This window comes from Calonectris borealis, chromosome Z (assembly GCF_964195595.1).
Source record: "Calonectris borealis chromosome Z, bCalBor7.hap1.2, whole genome shotgun sequence".
Lineage (NCBI taxonomy): Eukaryota > Metazoa > Chordata > Aves > Procellariiformes > Procellariidae > Calonectris > Calonectris borealis.
The window spans coordinates 61,612,049-61,631,080 of record NC_134352.1 but is presented as its reverse complement, the minus strand read 5'-3'; the positions used below and the strand labels follow the sequence as shown (position 1 = coordinate 61,631,080).

General features: G+C 38.8%; 1 protein-coding gene across 5 annotated transcripts in view; it reads right to left on the bottom strand.

The window, feature by feature from the left end:
- The window catches only part of JMY (junction mediating and regulatory protein, p53 cofactor), a 73,257-nt gene that overhangs the window by 28,282 nt on the left and 25,943 nt on the right, over nucleotides 1-19,032 (bottom strand). For all 5 annotated transcript variants that reach the window (XR_012670976.1, XR_012670977.1, XR_012670978.1 and 2 more), the window contains exons 3-4: nucleotides 12,386-12,536; nucleotides 9,989-10,158 (exon numbers count right to left, since the gene is read on the bottom strand). Coding sequence is in view for 1 of the 5 variants with exons in the window: in XM_075137336.1 (XP_074993437.1) it covers nucleotides 9,989-10,158; nucleotides 12,386-12,536 (321 nt within the window). In the remaining 4 variants the exon portion in view is untranslated. The remainder of the gene's footprint in view (nucleotides 1-9,988; nucleotides 10,159-12,385; nucleotides 12,537-19,032) is intronic.

Below are 19,032 nucleotides of genomic sequence, written 5' to 3'. Positions count from 1 at the left end.
TATATTGTATATTTACTGAAGGCATTTTTTGTATATCAACTATTAACCTGAATGAAAGGCTCAATAAGTCCTTAAGTGAATATCATAAATCTTACAATTAATAATGTATAATTTATATGTTTCAGTCCACTATGACACCAAAATGACTTGTTACATCATTCTATTACTCTGCTTCCATGTTAAGTTATTAGTTGTGACCAGAACGGTAAATGACATAATGATGGCATATTTGGAGCGAATTAGAGGCTAGTTTTCAAGACAAAAGGACCGGTTCTCTTGAACCTTTCCGTTTTTCCATATAAGAGGGATAATATTCATTGGTCAGGCAGGGTATCCTGGGTTTTGGCATTTTCAAAGGATTTTCTCATTGTAAAAAAATATACCATAGCAAAATGCAGTGGGGTTTTTTTGGTTTGGTTTGGTTTTTTGGTTTTTCTGGGTTTGGTTTTTTTTTTCAAATTAAGGCAATGTCATTCAAACTTCTACCACAACTAAGAACTTTTGCTTTGTCAGTGAACTTTGAAATTCACTCAAACTTATACATTTTTTTTTTTCTTTAAAAAAAGATGTTCCCAAATTTAAGTCCACAGAGTTTTCTATAAAGACTGCATAGAGACATAAATGGGCCATCTTCAAAAGCATCAGCTAATCAAGCTCAGAATTTCATTCAGCTGCAGTGGTGCCTGCCTGATAAAGGACCTATCTGACAACCGAATCTTAGCCCTACAAGCATACGTTACAGATGCCACCAGCTACCTGGTCTGTTTTAGGGGTCAACACCACTATATTCAGTTTTTAGGTGCAATGCAATGCGAAAATAATATTGTTGTATGGTTCTCAGGCAGATATCCTAGCTACATAATAGCCCCTTATGAAAAAGAGAAATGGGGACCTTTAATTTCAAATGTTAAAACTTTATGTGAGATACTATACATGTGTGACAATTCAAAACAGTATCATCACTCTTGGGAAAATTTCAGCACTTTTTGTTAAAAGTTTAAGAGTGGTTCAATTCTTAATGTTACAAGTTGCTATCTAATCTGTACTAGTAATTTGCTGTATCCTTGGTAGGTCTCAGGCTGATCAACACAGTGAAAGAAACATGAAGAACTTTAATGTGAGAATGTTAGAGCAAAGAAACATTTTGCAGCTGGACAAAAAACTAGAACTGAGGAGATCCGAGTTCAATTTCCTGCTATGCCACAACTTCCTGCATTAACTCAAGCAAATAATTCAATCTCTTTGGCCCTAATTCAAGTTAACGGCATTTACGGTCTTTGTTGTCTCATTCATACTAAGTGAAGAACTTAAGCAAGAACTTAGGTTTCTCAATAGTTCTAGGGCAGAAATACATCATCTGTAAATTCACACACTGGTAATAAAGATGTAACAGGTTAAAACAGAAAACCTCTGACAAGAACTATGAACACACATACTAAATGGATAGATGACAAAATTAATAGAAAAATAGCCAAACAGGGAATACAGAAGTGAGGGCCATTAAATCCAGCTTTCTACCACCATGGAATGCTTTCAGACAAATCTAAAATTAACTGCTTTCATAAACTGAATTCTTAAAATAATTTCCATGTTGTTATTATTGTTTTTATTCTGCTTTCGTAAAAACAAACCCAAAAAGCTTCCACAAAGCTCCATGTTTGTTACACCCATTGGAATTCTGTTCCAGATACTCCCTCCTAACTGCCAGAAAACTTCTTCCGTATTTCCAACATATTCACAATCAGATAATGCCATTTGTTCTTGTGCCAGTACTGAACAGCAACATGCATTGCTCTTGACTAATATTTATTCCCGTTAGTATTTTTCATAGAATCATAGAATAGTTTGGGTTGGAAGGGACCTTTAAAGGTCATCTAGTCCAACCCCCTGCTGTGAGCAGGGACATCTTCAACTACATCAGGTTGCTCAGAGCCCCGTCCAACCTGACCTTGAATGCTTCCAGGGATGGGGCATCTACCACCTCCCTGGACAGTTCCAGTGTTTCACCACCCTCATCATAAAAAATGTCTTCCTTATATCTAGTCTGAATCTACCCTCTTTTAATTTAATCATTACCCCTTGTCCTACCTCAACAGGCCCTACAGTTGGGCTACTAGGCCCAACTCCCCTGTTTTTGTGGAGAGCAATTTTGTATCATCTCAGCCTTCATTTTATAACAACTTCAACTCCTCTTGTAAAATAGACTTGCCGTTCCTGGCATCATTGTGGTAGCCCTCCCTGCAACTGCTCCAGTTAGAACTAAACTTTCTTGGGTGATCAGAAACGCCTGGAAGAAAGCTGTAGAAAATTCTCACAAGTCCATGTGCAGTGACACTAACACTTCTTCCCTTGCTGGAAATACCCAATTTGACAGACTGGAGAGCATCTGCTGCTGTACCACCCTATTGCACTGATGGCTCAATCGCATTGCTACCATAAGACCATGGTCATTCTCATCTGCTGTCATTTAAAAAGTAACCAACCTGCAGTTCACAGTAAAAATTTGTATTACTTTTCCCTAGCAATACAATTAATAGCTATTATTAAATTTTCTATTATCCAGCCTTTTAAGCAATCTGTTACTTTTCACGTAGAATACAAAGTCATGTTTCACTCCACCCCAGGTGAATCCTGATTGTTTTCTAGTTCGAGTATTCATTTTAATTCATCACTGTTGCTGTCTGAGAAATCTCAGAAGGGAGTAAAATTCAGGAAAAAACTCAGGTCTTTACATGTGAATATGGAAGCTCATCCTCAAAATCAAACTCATTTTAAAGAACTTCTAAATTATTTTAAGGGAAATACAGAGCACTCTGACCACTGATAAAAGGAAGGCTCTCATTCATACCCAGCAACTTGTGGAACAGAATTATTCCTCCAACCAGTTAAATATCAGGGGTCAACTATAGTCAGGGCATGATACTACAGGATACAAGGTTAAGATGATCGCCCACAAACAGCATCCTGAGCAACCAGAAAAATTCTAAAACACTAAAAGAAACATCTTTTCCCCATGAAAAGGGTGTACCACTGTTTTTATAAACTTGTTTCTTTTCCAAGATTAAATGTTCAAAAATCCATAGACACAGTGTCTTCATAAACAGTCAGATCTGGTCTTTGCTCTGAACTGTCATTCTTTCTGTCTCAATCCTCAACTCAAACCCTGCTAAGTACTTTCTCGAGCATTTTAATCTTTTTAAAGGAATATCCTGGTTTTATTTTCTATGCCTAGAAAACAGTAGCTAAATGGTTTGCCAGAGAAGGTATTTCAGTTCTGATTTTCTAACACTGCAGTGAGTCTGTTCTAAGTGACCACAAATACCTCAACTTTTTCTCTCTCAGCAAATGGGAACTAAATGTCAGTGATGCACAAAATCCTTCAAACAAAAAAAGTCTCTTCAAATGCTGGGGTTTGCCTGTTTGATACTCTTTAAAATAGATTACCCAGTCATTCTCTGGGGGGAAAAAAGTAAAAAAATAAATTATGTTCTAATAATGTTATTTTAAAAGAACTTATGTGGGTTTTGATAACTATTAAGTCCTAAGCAGGTTATCAGTATACTGGTGGGAAGATCGGGAGCACAGGTAGTGTTTTCCTCGATCCCTTTAGTGGCAGGGCGGAACACTGAAAGGAACAGGAAAACTCATCGGATCAACACGTGGCTTAGGGGCTGGTGCCATCGGCAGAATTTTGGCTTCTTTGACTATGGGGAGGTTTACACGGCACCGGGCCTGCTGGCGACGGACGGAGTTCAGCTGTCTCACAGGGGGAAAAGGATTCTCGCATATGAGTTGGCGGGGCTCATCGAGAGGGCTTTAAACTAGGTTCGAAGGGGGAAGGGGATAAAACCAGGCTCACTAGAGAAGAGCCTAGGGACCGCACGCCAATGTCGGGGGAGAAATCGGCAGCCCAGCTCAAGTGCATCTACACCAATGCACGCAGCATGGGCGGCAAACAGGAGGAGCTGGAAGCCATTGTGCAGCGAGGTAGCTATGACTTAGTCGCCATCATGGAAACATGGTGGGATGAGTCTCACAATTGGAGTGCTGCAATGGATGGCTATAAGCTCTTCAGAAGGGACAGGCGAGGAAGGAGAGGCGGTGGGGTAGCCCTGTATGTTAGGGAGTGCTTCAACTGTCTAGAGCTCGATGGTAGTGATGATGAGGTCGAGTGCTTGTGGGTAAGGATGAGGGGGAAGGCCAACAAGGCAGATACCCTGCTGGGAGTCTGTTATAAACCACCTAGCCAGGATGAGGAGGCAGACGAAATATTCTACAAGAGGCTGGCAGAAGTCTCCCAGTCGCTAGCCCTTGTTCTCATGGGGGACTTCATCTTTCTGGTCTGCTGGAAATACCACATGGCAGAGAGGAAACAGTCGAGGAGGTTCCTGGAGTGTGTGGAAGATGACTTCCTGACGCAGCTGGTAAGCGAGCCCACCAGGGGAGATGCCTCGCTTGACTTGCTGTTCACGAACAGAGAAGGACTGGTGGGAGATGTGGTGGTCAGAGGCCGGCTTGGGGTTAGCGACCATGAAATGGTAGAATTCTCGATACTTGGTGAAGTAAGGAGGGGGGCCAGCAAAACCGCTACCATGGACTTCCGGAGGGCGGACTTTGGCCTGCTCAGGACACTGGTCGAGAGGGTCCCGTGGGAGACAGTCCTGAAGGGCAAAGGGGTCCAGGAAGGCTGGACGTTCTTCAAGAAGGAAGTCCTAAAGGCGCAGAAGCGGGCTGTCCCCATGTGCCGCAAGAAGAACGGGTGGGGAAGGCGACCGGCCTGGCTGAACGGGGAGCTCTGGCTGGGACTCAGGGAAAAAAGGAGAGTTTATCACTTGTGGAGGAAGGGGCAGGCAACTCAGGAAGAGTACAGGGATCGCGTTAGGTCGTGCAGAGAGGAAATTAGAAATGCAAAAGCCCGGCTAGAACTCAACCTGGCTACTGTCGTGAGAGACAACAAAAAATGCTTTTATAAGTATGTTAATGACAAAAGGAGAGCAAGGAGAATCTCCATCCTCTATTGGATGCGGGGAGGTGCGTTGCCACCAAGGATGAGGAAAAGGCTGAGGTACTCAACGCCTTCTTTGCCTCAGTCTTTAGTAGTCAGAGTGGTTATCCTCAGGGTACTCAGCCCCCTGAGCTGGAAGACAAGGACGACGAGCAGGATAAACCCCCCATAATTCAAGAGGATGAAGTTAATGACCTGCTATGCCACCTGGACACTCACAAGTCTGTGGGGCCGGATGGGATCCACCCGAGGGTACTGAGGGAGCTGGCGGAGGAGCTTGCCGAGCCACTCTCCATCATTTACCAGCAGTGCTGGTTAACTGGAGAAGTCCCGGACGACTGGAGGCTCGCAAATGTGACGCCCATCTAGAAAAAGGGCCGGAAGGAGGATCCGGGGAACTACAGGCCAGTCAGCCTGACCTCGGTGCCGGGGAAGATCATGGAGCGGTTCGTTTTGAGGGTGCTCACGAGCCATGTCCGGGACAACCAGGGGATCAGGCCCACCCAGCACGGGTTCATGGAAGGCAGGTCCTGCCTGACCAACCTGATCTCCTTCTATGACCAAGTGACCCGCCTGGTGGATGAGGGAAAGGCAGTGGATGTGGTCTACCTGGACTTCAGTAAGGCCTTTGACACTGTCTCCCACAGCATTCTCCTAGAGAAGCTGGCAGCTCACGGCCTAGACAGGTGCACTCTTGGCTGGGTAAAAAACTGGCTGGATGGCCGAGCCCAGAGAGTTGTGGTCAACGGAGTTAAATCCAGTTGGCGGCTGGTCACGAGCGGTGTTCCCCAGGGCTCAGTACTGGGGCCGGTCCTGTTCAATATCTTTATCAATGATCTGAATGAGGGGATCGAGTGCTCCCTCAGTAAGTTTGCAGAAGACACCACGTTGGGCAGGGGTGTTGATCTGCTGGAGGGCAGGAAGGCTCTGCAGAGGGACCTGGACAGGCTGGATCGATGGGCCGAGGCCAACTGTATGAGGTTCAACAAGGCCAAGGGCCGGGTCCTGCACTTGGGTCACAACAACCCCAGGCAACGCTACAGGCTTGGGGAAGAGCGGCTGGAAAGCTGCCTGGAGGAAAAGGACCTGGGGGTGCTGATTGACAGCCGGCTGAACATGAGCCGGCAGTGTGCCCAGGTGGCCAAGAAGGCCAACGGCATCCTGGCCTGTATCAGAAATGGTGTGGCCAGCAGGAGCAGGGAGGTGATCGTGCCCCTGTACTCGGCACTGGTGAGGCCGCACCTCGAATCCTGTGTTCAGTTTTGGGCCCCTCACGACAAGAAGGACATGGAGGTGCTGGAGCGTGTCCAGAGGAGGGCAACGAAGCTGGTGAAGGGCCTGGAGCACAAGTCTTATGAGGAGCGGCTGAGGGAACTGGGGTTGTTTAGCCTGGAGAAGAGGAGGCTGAGGGAGACCTCATCGCGCTCTACAACTACCTGAAGGGAGGTTGTAGCGAGGTGGGTGTTGGTCTCTTCTGCCAAGTAACTGGCGATAGGACAAGAGGAAATGGCCTCAAGTTGCACCAAGGGAGGTTTAGATTGGACATTAGGAGAAATTTCTTTACTGAAAGAGTGGTCAGGCCTTGGAACAGGCTGCCCAGGGAAGTGGTGGAGTCACCATCCCTGGAAGTATTTAAAAGACATGTAGATGAGGCGCTTAGGGACATGGTTTAGTGGACATGGTGTGTTGGGTTGACGGTTGGACACGATGATCTTAGAGGTATTTTCCAACCTGTATGATTCTATGATTCTATGATCATTGTTAATGAGTAATTTTCTAATAATGTCTCACTGCAGTAGTAAAAGCCTATGACTCCACGTTTTGTCTATAGAATGCACCCCATTACTTCACCTGGGGTGCTTAAAGGTTTCTGCTTTCTATTTTCTTTAAACACAATGACCACAATAGTTTTTATTTCTAAGTCTTTTTGAACTTTTGATTGAACTGGAGAATATTAAACAAATACTTAATATAAGATTAAACATTTTTACAACCAATTTTAGTTTGCCAATTTGAACACTGAAAGTGAAGAAGGCAAAAGCATCCCTAATCTGTTATTAAAAATAATAATTCAAATGTTTAAATAAATCTTCAAAGATTTCCCAATTTTAGCTTCTTACTTAGCCTTTCCAAAAAGCTGCCACAGAAAGAAAAAGTTTAAAAAAAATACAATGAAAGCTACTAAGGTGAAAGTAGCTTAAGCTACTTTTCTGAAAAATATGTTGCATCTGTACCAAAATCACTGCCCACTTTTTTCAGAAAGAAGATTAATTTTCCAGAAATAGCTACTCATGCCTTCTTGAATAGAATCCTTAATAAAATTCATATTTTTGCTGATGCATCCAACTCAGGCAAAAGTAAAATGACAGTCATAAAATGCAAGATATGCTTAAATACTCAAAGTCATTGGAAGCAAATATATCTTTGATTCAGATTCAATGTACAGGAAAGGAAAGTACTTTTAGAATTATGAAAAACATTCTTAAAAAACCCAAGCAGTACTTTGTTGGAATATGATTTTGTTTATGAAAATATCACAGAACATTTATCATGTAAACTAAAAATTGTTTTTGAAGTGTATCTTTAGAACTGAACTGTACGCTTCTAAAAGGAAAAAAGAGAAGACTAGTTACTGAATCCTATATATGCAAGATGCGACTTGCTGGAATTTAAGTCACCAGTCACTCACTTCCATTTGTCCAAACTATTTTACATACTTAGAGAATTACAAAGGATTCTCACTCTGTGTTAATGTTTCTGTTTACTGTCATGAGGACAAGACTTGGCAACCAGTCCATGAAAGCAGACTCTGGTCTACCTCAAAAGGAAAGTTTTCATCATTTCCCTCAAACAAAACTCGGAACAGCAGATGGAACTTAAGAGGTACAAATCAGGAAAATAAAAAAGCGCAGTATGTAATTTCTGGAGAGCTAATTATTTCAATTTTTTTTTAAATATAGATAATCATCAGGCTAACATTTTCAGCTGTCAAATAAAAAAAAAAATTATAACTAACCTAATCACCTAACCAGGTGATTTTCATATCATGAATATCATAAAATGTAGTAGCTTTCTGGATATTTACAATGTCAACACGTTTTAGGAAACAAAAAAGTGCTCGATTAATACTAAATGAAAACTATAGAAACACGGACATTTCTACTGTCCCTCTTAAAAATCAATTAGCAGGGCGGAGAAGAGGGAATCAAGTGCAAGAGAAACAAGTATATTATTTCCCATGTGTCTCCTTTTCCTACTCAGTGAGAGCAGATGTGTATATCTAAGCACAGCAGGAAGGTCTTCATTTCTTAAGCTTAAAGGAGAAAATGTATCACATTTTCTTTTTTTGCTGTTGTTTTCTGTTTTTTACTGTCATCTCTTCCAAATACACCAGCTAACATAATCACCAAATACTTTCTTTATGATAAGACTGCAACCCTTCTTCTCCAATATGGGATTCCCAGTCACGTTTGTCACATTCAACTTTACATACTTGGAGTGTTTACACTCTCAAAGCAAAAAAAGATGTTTCAGAACAGAAGTCGGTCCTCCTATCTCCTCATCACCATGTTTTGACCCAGAGCTCCCTACACCTTGTAATACACCATCTCAAATGGGCTCATGATGGGCTCATGCATGCCCATCAAATGTTCCTCATTTCTCTGTCCTCAAAAGCCCCAACCTCTCAGTTCAGAGCCCTTCACCCCCCCAGTATACTGCAACGAACCTCTCCTTTTTCTAATGCTTTGGCACATCAAAACAATCAATCACTCATTGACCAGACTGAGATCTCATTCAACAAAAATTCACGGAAGGTCTCCACTGGGAGAAAAATAAGATGTTCTATGGAAAAGATGATGCATAGCTGCCCTAAATACGTGAACATATTAAATATAATATTTCCAATTAGTGCTGCTGGATTCTCTCATCAACTCTTAGCTAAGTCTGATAAACTCAGGTTTCCAGACAATTCTTGGCTTTCTAAATATAAAGAGCGTTGAAATGGAGCAAGCTTTTTATTTTCGCGCTCTAGGTCTTGCATGTACTCTCTCTCCTTGCAGATCAAGCTGTCTTCTACAGAAACCCCTAAAATAGGCACATAGTCTATCAGGCTTACAAACCTACCAATCTATACAGTGCTAAAGTCAAGAGTTCTCTGGATAACCTTTTCATTACAGAGCCACTGGTTTAGACATATCTGGCTGAAACATTTGAAAAGTGCTCTAAAAACAAGCAGCTGATTGGATAGAGTGTAAATTAACATTAGTATGACAGAAAGTTCTTAGCATCGTATATCCATATGATAGCAAATTTTAAAAGAGGATTTGTAGCATTTTTGCTTTTGAGGAGGTATCATAAAACCCAGTAAATGTGGGTTTTTTCTGCTAAGACATTTAAACACAGTTTAATGCACGCACTCTTTCCGCAGGAAAGCTGAGGAAAGCAAAACTCCCTCTAGAAGACTGCCTTAATAATTAGGGTAAGCAGAGACAAAAAGAGTGCAACACAACATACTAGTCATCTGTATAATTTACTAATGTTCAGACACCTTCCATCTGGAATGTCAGAACTATTCCAAAAAGGTGGTCATGCCTCTGAGAGCTAAAGTGCAGAGAATACACAGCAGCAGATTTCTGTCCTATCCCTTCTCTTCATTTTATCCATCTCAGTGGATAGCTGTAAACATTAACAGTAAAAACTGTCTTCCTGGTTGATTAACCAGGAAAACATGAACAGAAAACATAAGTAAGTGGCCCAAAACCCACCACACCTATGTTGCAACTCCATTTGTCTAACATGGTAAAGTGTGGTAAAGTTTAAATACAAACTTTTATTATTAAAAGCAGAAAAGTAATTACTTTCAAGTTTGGGGTGGTTTTTTTTTGTTTGGTTTGGTTTGTTTTTTTAACTACATCAACACACTTTCAGGTTTGGTTTTCTTCTGCATCTTTTATTTTTCTATTTATTGGTATGAAAAATTACCTCCTCTTTCAGTGCATGTTTCTTCTGCTCCAAACAGATTTCTTTAGCACGCATCAACTGCAGTGTCTCCTTAGAAACTGCATACTGAAGCTTTTCCATACGTTCCACTGCTGCTGCCCATGCTGCCTTACCAAATTTTTTTTGGTCTGCTCGCATTCGATCATACACAGCTACAGAAGGGAAGAAAAGGTAGACAGCTTACCAGTCTACTCTTCAGATCACTAGTGATTCTACTGCAGAGACAATGCCCACATTTGTATCCAAAAGCATACAAAGTTCTCTTAGCAGGGAGTAGTCATTCTTCAGAGTACTAACCTTCAAATCCAGGATGTAAGTACTTTTAGGATTCATATAAATATGCAATTAGATATTTGTTATCATTTTATCATTGCAATTCCAATTTTTGTTATCCAGAGAGGGACCATTCTGAATACACAGTACCTGAACACTTGAACCAATGGTTCAGAATTCTTGACTTAATAAAAATATCTCATTAATGCTACCATGTGATTTTAAACTGCATCCCAAATATTCCCCGCTTCTGAAAGCCCCAATTATCAGCTACTGAAGTCTCCAATTTCCCTTGATAACTTCTATAGTGCAGTCATAAGTTTATACAAATCTGCAGAGTGAAAAAAAGTTACAACTTAAAACAAAAATTTCAGCTTGACCTCAAGTGCGATTCTGTAAGAATACGGAATTAAATTTAAATTACATCTATATTTTAACTCAAAATGCAGGGTGCTTCACAAAATTAATTCAATTAACTAAACAAATTATAATCTGATCTTAATATGGAGGGATGAATGAGAATCTTTTCAGGAAGACTTCATAGTAGCAGGAGTTCCTTGCCTGATTCAGATTTTCTATTCTTAAGACCCAGACAACACCTAGGTTGACACACATGAGATTTTCACCATTTTTAATATATAGAACAATCACATGATACTGTACACTTAGCTTTGCAAAGTAAAAGCCACGAAAGTCACAGAATCAAAGGGAAAGCATTCAGTCCCCAGCTGCTAGAAGGTATTACACGCTGTTGTTAGGTAATAAAAAATTCCTTTATGCTCCGTATTTTTCCTCTGCCATCTGTTAGTATTTTGGTGTCTAAGACCACCCTGTGATCAGCAGGAGGCCAAAAAAACCCAAAACATAACAGAACAGGCAAGCAACCTGTATGCTAAAGGTCTATGGTTGTAAATGGTCTCCAGACATTTCATTTCCCAGCGTTTTTCCTCACAATCGTGATTGCTGTACATAAAAAAAAGAATGTGAACAAAACAAGAAGTAAATAAATGTAAACATACATTCTTTGTCAACTAATGGGGTATTTCATTTGCTGCCTTTGTCATACTAGAAAAGGAACCAAACTGATTAAATACATTTAGAATTTGTTCTAATGAAATTCATTCCAACATGCTTGAACTGGTTTAGTCACTTTTTCAAAATAAGGTGGAGTTTCATGTTATACTTAACTTGGGTTGTCATTGAAAGGAATCATTTTGCAGTGACTGCTTCTCTTGAGGCAGATCTAGCAGTCATGCAGGGAGATGACAGGAAACCTACCCATCAAAAAAGATTTTCTCCCAGGGGTACAGCTCATTTATCTGGTGGCACAATCACTATCACCAAGGCAAAGAAAGGAAGAGAAACCTGCAGTCAGGCAGGGAAGACAATGGGACATAAACTCTGTCAGTGGTAGCCCACAGTCAAACTAAAACAGGTGTCATGAAACCACATCCTCAGGTATGTTTGCCCTAATAAACTGATCATTTAAGTTAAAATGGTACAAGGATCAGAGCACAGATGCACATGGCAAGTTATATGACCTAGTTTTACTGCATCAACTCTTTCGTAAAACTGCTGCATTCTTCAAGCATAGAAATGCCAAGGTTATATCCAAGATTTCTGAACAACTGAGCAGCTTTCACCAAGCAGTTAAACTGAGCTGTTGCTTAGTATTTAGAGCTATGAAAAAAATTACTGAACGGCAGGGAAGGCAGGAAAAGGAAATTAATTGAAAGGTAATAAACACTTACTATGGTGGTCTGCCATATCCAGTACAGAAGACAGAATCCATCAAGGGCTCTATGCTCCCTAAATCCTTTGCAAATGTACAGTGCAGCTAACACAAATCACATTGAGAAAGCGGTTGTGAAACTTTTATCTAAAATTTCTTTTCTGCTCACTTCTGATAATGTTCTGCAAAGGCTTATTGGTGAAAGATTCGAATAGACACAGAAGAAAAACCAAATGGGAACGACAACTGCATTTTCCTCATGGATGATTGATGAAAAAAATAAATAAAGCACAGTATAATACAGAACATAGTAAACATTAAATAAGTTTTTAAAGATCTCTTATTTGATGGATAGGATAGTAGCAAATAACTACCTTTTTGTGTTTTAGCTGTTATTTCGAAGTATTTTACTGTAAGATCTTGAATAGAAAGCACAGCCATGTGGGCTTTTCTCTGCCAGTCGGCATCTTCTTTTTGCAGGCTCTCAATTCTTCTGGGGCCTAGGTAGTCATTCTCTATCGAGATCTGAAAATAAATTAGTCCATAATTAACAAAACAATTAATTGTTGCTATTTTGCCAACAGCAACCAGTTTCAGGGTGGCTAAGAAAAAAAAAAAACAGAAAGGAGAGAAAATTACTATGGCTTCTATTCTAACATTTTTTCAAACTCACTTTTTGGTCTGGAATTTCCTCATTTGGACTCAAAGTTCTGGAGAAAGTGTGGTCTAACAGAAAAAGCTCTCATCTCACAACTAGATCACATAGTCCAATCTACAGTTTCTTTTCTAGTAATCACTTTCTTAAAAAACATTCCAGCTATTCTTCCTAAAAAAACTATATTCTCTTTGAGAAGAATCCAAGCCTCATGGTAAAATTGGCTAAGATATCTCTTTGAGAAGAATCCAAGCCTCATGGTAAAATTGGCTAAGATAATTTTTTTCTTCCTGACGATGAAACTTTCTTTTGAAGACTTTCACGTTTTGCAAGCTTTACTTCAGATAATGCTTTGAAACTAAGAAAATTATGACAGCTTTCACAAAAGTGGTTGTCAGAAAGCACGCAAGACAATGAAGAAACAGCAGAAGCCATTAACTTCAATACATCATGTAAACATCTATTTCCATCAGCTATTGTTTCAAAGTAACGGAACATAAAAGAACACATTTCTACACCATATGGATATGTTTCTGAACGAAAACAAATTAGTTCTTCAGAGGAAACAAACTGAAAGGAGGTCCTAATCTAGCCTGTGAGCAAGTGAGAATGAATCAGAGAGGCAAGACTCTGCTACTGGAAACATCTTCTCTGGAAAAGTTCACAGATTGTTGTTATGTTGAATTTTGAAGAGAGTAAAGTAAGTTTAATGTGAAAAGATATGACAAACAGGTCTGCAACTACAGGATTTTGTTAAGTTTTATATAGTATACATCTCCTAAATAAAGAAATATTCAAGGATCTTTAATGCTTCCCAGGTTCTTTCTGAAGACAGCTGGGACAAGAATGGACAAGACTGACAGAAATAGACTTAGGCCAGGTCACATTATAGCTTAGATAGGGATCTGCTATGTCTCTCCAGCTCCCTTCGTTATCCTTCTCCTAGACGGACTTGTAATAGGCAGAAAAGGAGAAAAACACGAGATGTAACAACAGCAGGTCAATTAATTATAAGAATGAAAAAAAGTAAGTTGAGGTAGCACTACACGTGGCAGAGGCAATATATAAAAACGAAACAGCTTCATACATAAAGGAGTGTTTTAGCTCAAACACTCAGCTGCCCTCCTTCGACACATTCCAGGAGGCCAAACAACCAATTGCACCACAGTCTGATAGATATATTAGCAATAATGCATGCATTTCAGCTTCATCATCCATTCAGGGACTTCTCAAAATTAGTCTTAGAGGTTTTGATTTAACTATGCTCCCAGCTGGTAACACAAATCCAGCACTATTTCCCAAAATGTGTTGTAATTCCATATGTACAGCCCCAAATACATTAAGTGAAAGCACTCAGCTGTAAAAAGGGCTTTACAGTTTTAGTGGTTTTATCCTAACAAATCCTGACATGGACTTTAATGTTAATACACACAAACTAACTTAAGACTGGATGGTCTAGATTCCTTAAAATATCTGGAGCCTGGGACTAGCAATACAAACTACAGGGGTTTTGATTATCTTAATCAAGATACAGGAGAACGACATACACAATTCAATAAAGACTGTAAAGGAAGAAACAAACTAAAAAGCAAATAAGATGTTAGGACATACAGAAAGAAGGCTAAACAACAGTGTCATTGTACTGCAAAACGCAGTAGTGAATGTTTTTTCCAGAACTATGGAGAATGCTGAAAAATTAAGTATTCAGTAGAGAAAAATCATAGAAGATTAAGGTTATGGCAAGAGTAAAAGGAATGACTGGGATTATTCAACTGTTTTTTTCCCCAGACACCTAAGAGTGCATATAAAGGAGCATTAAAACCACTAAGTCAAAGTATTTTATATCGGCAATTGATAGAATTAAGGCTAAATTGTGCATCCTGAGTTATGTCTTCCTTATTTATCTACGTGTATATCCCAAAACCTTTATTTACATTTCAGCTTCAATAACTGAGCTCCAGGCTAAAAAAAAAAGTTCACCTTCAAAAAGGAAGTTTTATTTAAAAAACTATTATTTTTTTTTTAGTAAGACATATTCTACTATTTATTTGAAAACTTTGCTTAAGCAAGCGAGCTCAAGTGTTAAAGCAAGTGGGCTTGAGTGTTTCCGGATGTTCTAGAATCCTTTTGTGGATGAAAAAGATTGGACAGATTTTTAAATCTTCAGGTAAAAAAAGCTTATATATACAATAGACAAAATGTTAAGCGCATCCATCAAGGATTCATCAGAATAGGGTTGACAATTTTTATATACACAGATACAGAAAAAAGGTAAATAATAAGGACACAAGTATTAGACAAGAAGAAATTAGATTAAACACCTAGAAATACCCATGAATAGGGATACTGAAAGTAACTGTAACAACTGCAAATAAAGCACTACAAGAGCCAGTATAAAGTCAGCAAATATCATGAAAGCTTACAAAATTGGTTTTTTCCAGAGCACTACTGAAAAAAAAGTACTAGATTTCAACATATTTACAGATTTAGGTAAACATGGACTTAAAAAATTTACACTCTCATGATCAAGGTTTTCTGTCTTTGAAGACCCTAAGCCCCTTTCCTTGCCCTCCACAGTCTGCATAACATTACATGAAAGTCTCCGCCTTCTTTCTTTCTCCTTCCCTATCTCCAACACTGCAAAAGAAAAAATAATACATCCCCACAGTTTTCACCCTCCTTTACTCTAATCCTTGCAGGGACACATAATTTAGTATTTTCGGCATGTTTAACATCCTTTCAGAGTTTCATCAAGATGCCTTTTTGAATGAACACTGATTCTGCATCTTTCTACACCATTTCCCTGCATACCCTAATATTAGGTGAGATCCAAGGCTGTCCCGGCTCCTGCTTCCAACTGTAATTATTACTAGCACTTGGAGGAAAAAAAAATTAAGCCATGAGCTATGGACACATTGGTACTCTCAACTTCTGTTATTAAACGGCTTAGAGGCTTCCTGAGTTGATGGCTAATCTGAATCACCATTAATGGTCACTGATGGGTCTGTCTCTTTCTGGAACACATATATGCTTAGTGTCCATAATTAAACTGTAAGAATTATTGCCACAGAGCATGTAAGGTGTGTTTTGTAAGAGTTTAATTGTTTTTCCTTTCCTTTGCAGGATGTTTTAAAGCACCACGAGTTCATTGAGGGTCCCCTGGTTTTTTTAGTATGAGAAAGACTGAAAGAAATAATTCAATATTCTCTTTCCCTTATCATTCATGATTTATAGATCTCTTTCTTGAATCACATGCTTTCCAAACTGAGGCAATCTGATTCATTTACTCTGTCCTTGCACTGAGGCTGTTTGCAGGGAAATACCTGTACTATCCTCACTGCCATCCTGTAACTATCCTGATCCTACAGCATGTTTTTGAGAGGGAGAAACTAAAACTGCAGCATTCAAGATGCAAGTATACCATGGATATATACACAGGTGTGATGTTGTTTTCTATTTTGTTTTTTGGGGGTTTTTTTCCCCCTAATAATTCAAAATCTTTCTTTCCTCTTTCAAAATGCTGAATGGCAAGCTATTTTCAGAGCTTCAAGATAATTCTCATACCTTTTTCCTCAGGAGTTAATTAAGTGCACACAAATGTGCATGTATGCTTTTGGAGGTTGTCATCACCCTCTGCACATGCATTACTTTTTATTCATTGACAATTTCAAATACTGTTTTATTATCCAGACCAGCCTTTCTTAAGGGTAAAAAAAACCCAACCAAACAAAACCAAACCTTTTGGCATTCAAACATAATCAGATTTTTCTACAAATTTTCTTAAGCATTTTTACAGGTGAACATCCAGAGCAGCTTCATACTCTATTTACCTTGCAGAGAGGCAGATTTAAGTGACCAGATACATGCCACAGTTCTGTAGTCAGCAACCTCATACCAAGAGTTCAGTTTGCTCACTGATTCAAATTCCCAGCCTGCCTTCCATCAGATCACCTATTTAGAGCACTATTTTTTCAGATAACCCATAAACCCCTGATTTTAACTCAGCAAAATGTTTTGCCATGAGTTCATATAATAAATCTAGACGATTTATAGTTTGGAATGTAACAGAGACTGGCATATAACCCTGCTGAAATAGCCTGTGAGACTATACTATCACAGAATAATTCAGCATATTACACCAGTTTCTCAAACAAGAAAGCAAGTTTCTGACCTTCATTTGCAAATCCAGCCATTTTTCATAAACTTAGCTTACCGTTTCTTCCTTACTCTACAGGTTTTTCAAAAGCCAAGTTTATTTAACTATGATTTCTGATGATGTGAGGACACATCTTCAAGTACAGATAAACTAAGAGAGACTTGAGAATTCTTTGAAGTGTTTCAGTCTCTCCACTGAGTACTGCCTCAGGTTTTTTTACCAGACGTTTTTCATAAACTTCTTGTCAGCAAGTCACTAGCCTGTAACTACTGAAGGGTGTGGTTCGCAAAGTGAGAGGAATGAAACTGACCTGATTGCCATGCGAGTAATTGTATGTTTTAATCAGTCCTGCTTTACTGTCCTCCAGTGTGCCTTATGTAGCTTTGTACTCATGTTTTTCACTGCAAGACCACCATGCACTCAAAAATATTATATGAGGCTTAAAAAAAAAAAAATGCATAGTTCAAAAACCAGCTTACTAAGACATCAATTATCCAAGAGCCAATAATAAAAACATGGATTTACTAATACAGGACTCATCCATTTGATGTATGGGAGCAACACTACGAATTAAGAGTATGAAGCATTGACATCCACTCCCTTCCTCAAATATCTTCAGTTGACTGTGAGACTTTTTTTAAAGCATTCTCTTTTTAAGTATTTTTAAAGTAATTCTGTTTTGCTAGCTATCCTCATCATCAAACTTATCTTCTCCTTTGAACTTGTTTCACACTTCGTGAAAATATTTTTTTTAACCAAAAGTTAAAATGTTCAATGCAATATAACTTATTTCTAAGTATTTAATTTTACAGAAATCAAAGACAAATTAGTTATAAGGTTAACTACTGCAATTCACCATCAAGTATTAAACCAACAAAGAAATCCACATACAGTTGAGCCAGAGTTATGTTTTCATCAACTATAAACTATACCAGTATCTGCTCAAAGGAGCTTGAAAGGGAAGCACAACATAAACTAATAAAGCATTCTACAATTTAAAAAAACCTGAATTTGATGAATTTTCAAGCTATATGCTGCTCTAATCTCCTATTTCCAATGCTAGACCTCAATATTAGAGTATTTAAAGACCTTAAAAACCCCTCCAATTCAAAAGAATTAACGTCAGTGAAAATAATGAATATGTATGCAATAAAACTAAGAGTGCTTTAAATATATTTAATATATAATTACATTTTAATGTTCTCTCGTTTCCTGGAGATGAATTGAAAGGTAATGATGACTGTAGGCTCTCACCTGTCAAGGTATTATCAGTTCTCAGTTAAGCAAATCCAGTCGAACTCAGACCTTCAACAATGCTTGTGTCAAAGTTTTGCTGGCATCTACATGCAGGTTGTGAAACAATTTATCTTACATTTTATCTTTAGTTTAATACCAAGAACATTAAAAAAAAAGAAAAAAAAGAAAAAAAAGGCATGAAAATAGAAAAGCCTCCTACTGATTTCACCTGCGGTTTGATCAAACACAGTGCCTACTCAACAAGGCTGTGAAATACTGTCCATAGTTACAAGATCATAAAAATTCACAGTAGCAAGGTAGTTTCTTTCTCTCTATGAAGGCGGGTGAACACAACTGTACATACATAAAGGGCTTTGGGTTTTTGCCCATGAAGTTATTCTTTTGAAAAAAATTTTTTTTTTTTAAATAATCAGATTTGGTATCCTGTATCAAAGAACACTTTATATCTTAGTCTTAAAGGGCTTAAAGCTTGATGATATTAACCTCTCAGTAAGTTCTATAGCCAAATATCAGCCACTAACTGGTCCCTGCCCTCCATACTTTCAGAAGATGACTGCACTATATATGGAGGGTTTGACAAAATTAAGATTTAACTATCTGAAATCAAAGGCACCAGAGCACAGGTATCTACTCTGCTTCTTCCAAATTTAGGGAGTATTAAAGTATTGCACCTTCAGGTTTCCAGCAACCGATGCCTACTACTTCCCACTTTTCTGCTATAGCAATGTGTGTTCTTAATGTGCAAAAAATTTGCTAAATTTTCACATAGAAAATGATCCATTTTGATAAATGAAAAATTTGTGGGTATAAATGTGAAACATTTTATTACAGCTTTTTTTAGTTCATTAGAAGTCTGATTTCTAGCAAAAAGAGCATCTTAAAATCCATTTAGAATTTGAAATTATGCTAGATAAAATAATCTATAAATATTGTTTGCCCTGTGGTTTTAAGTT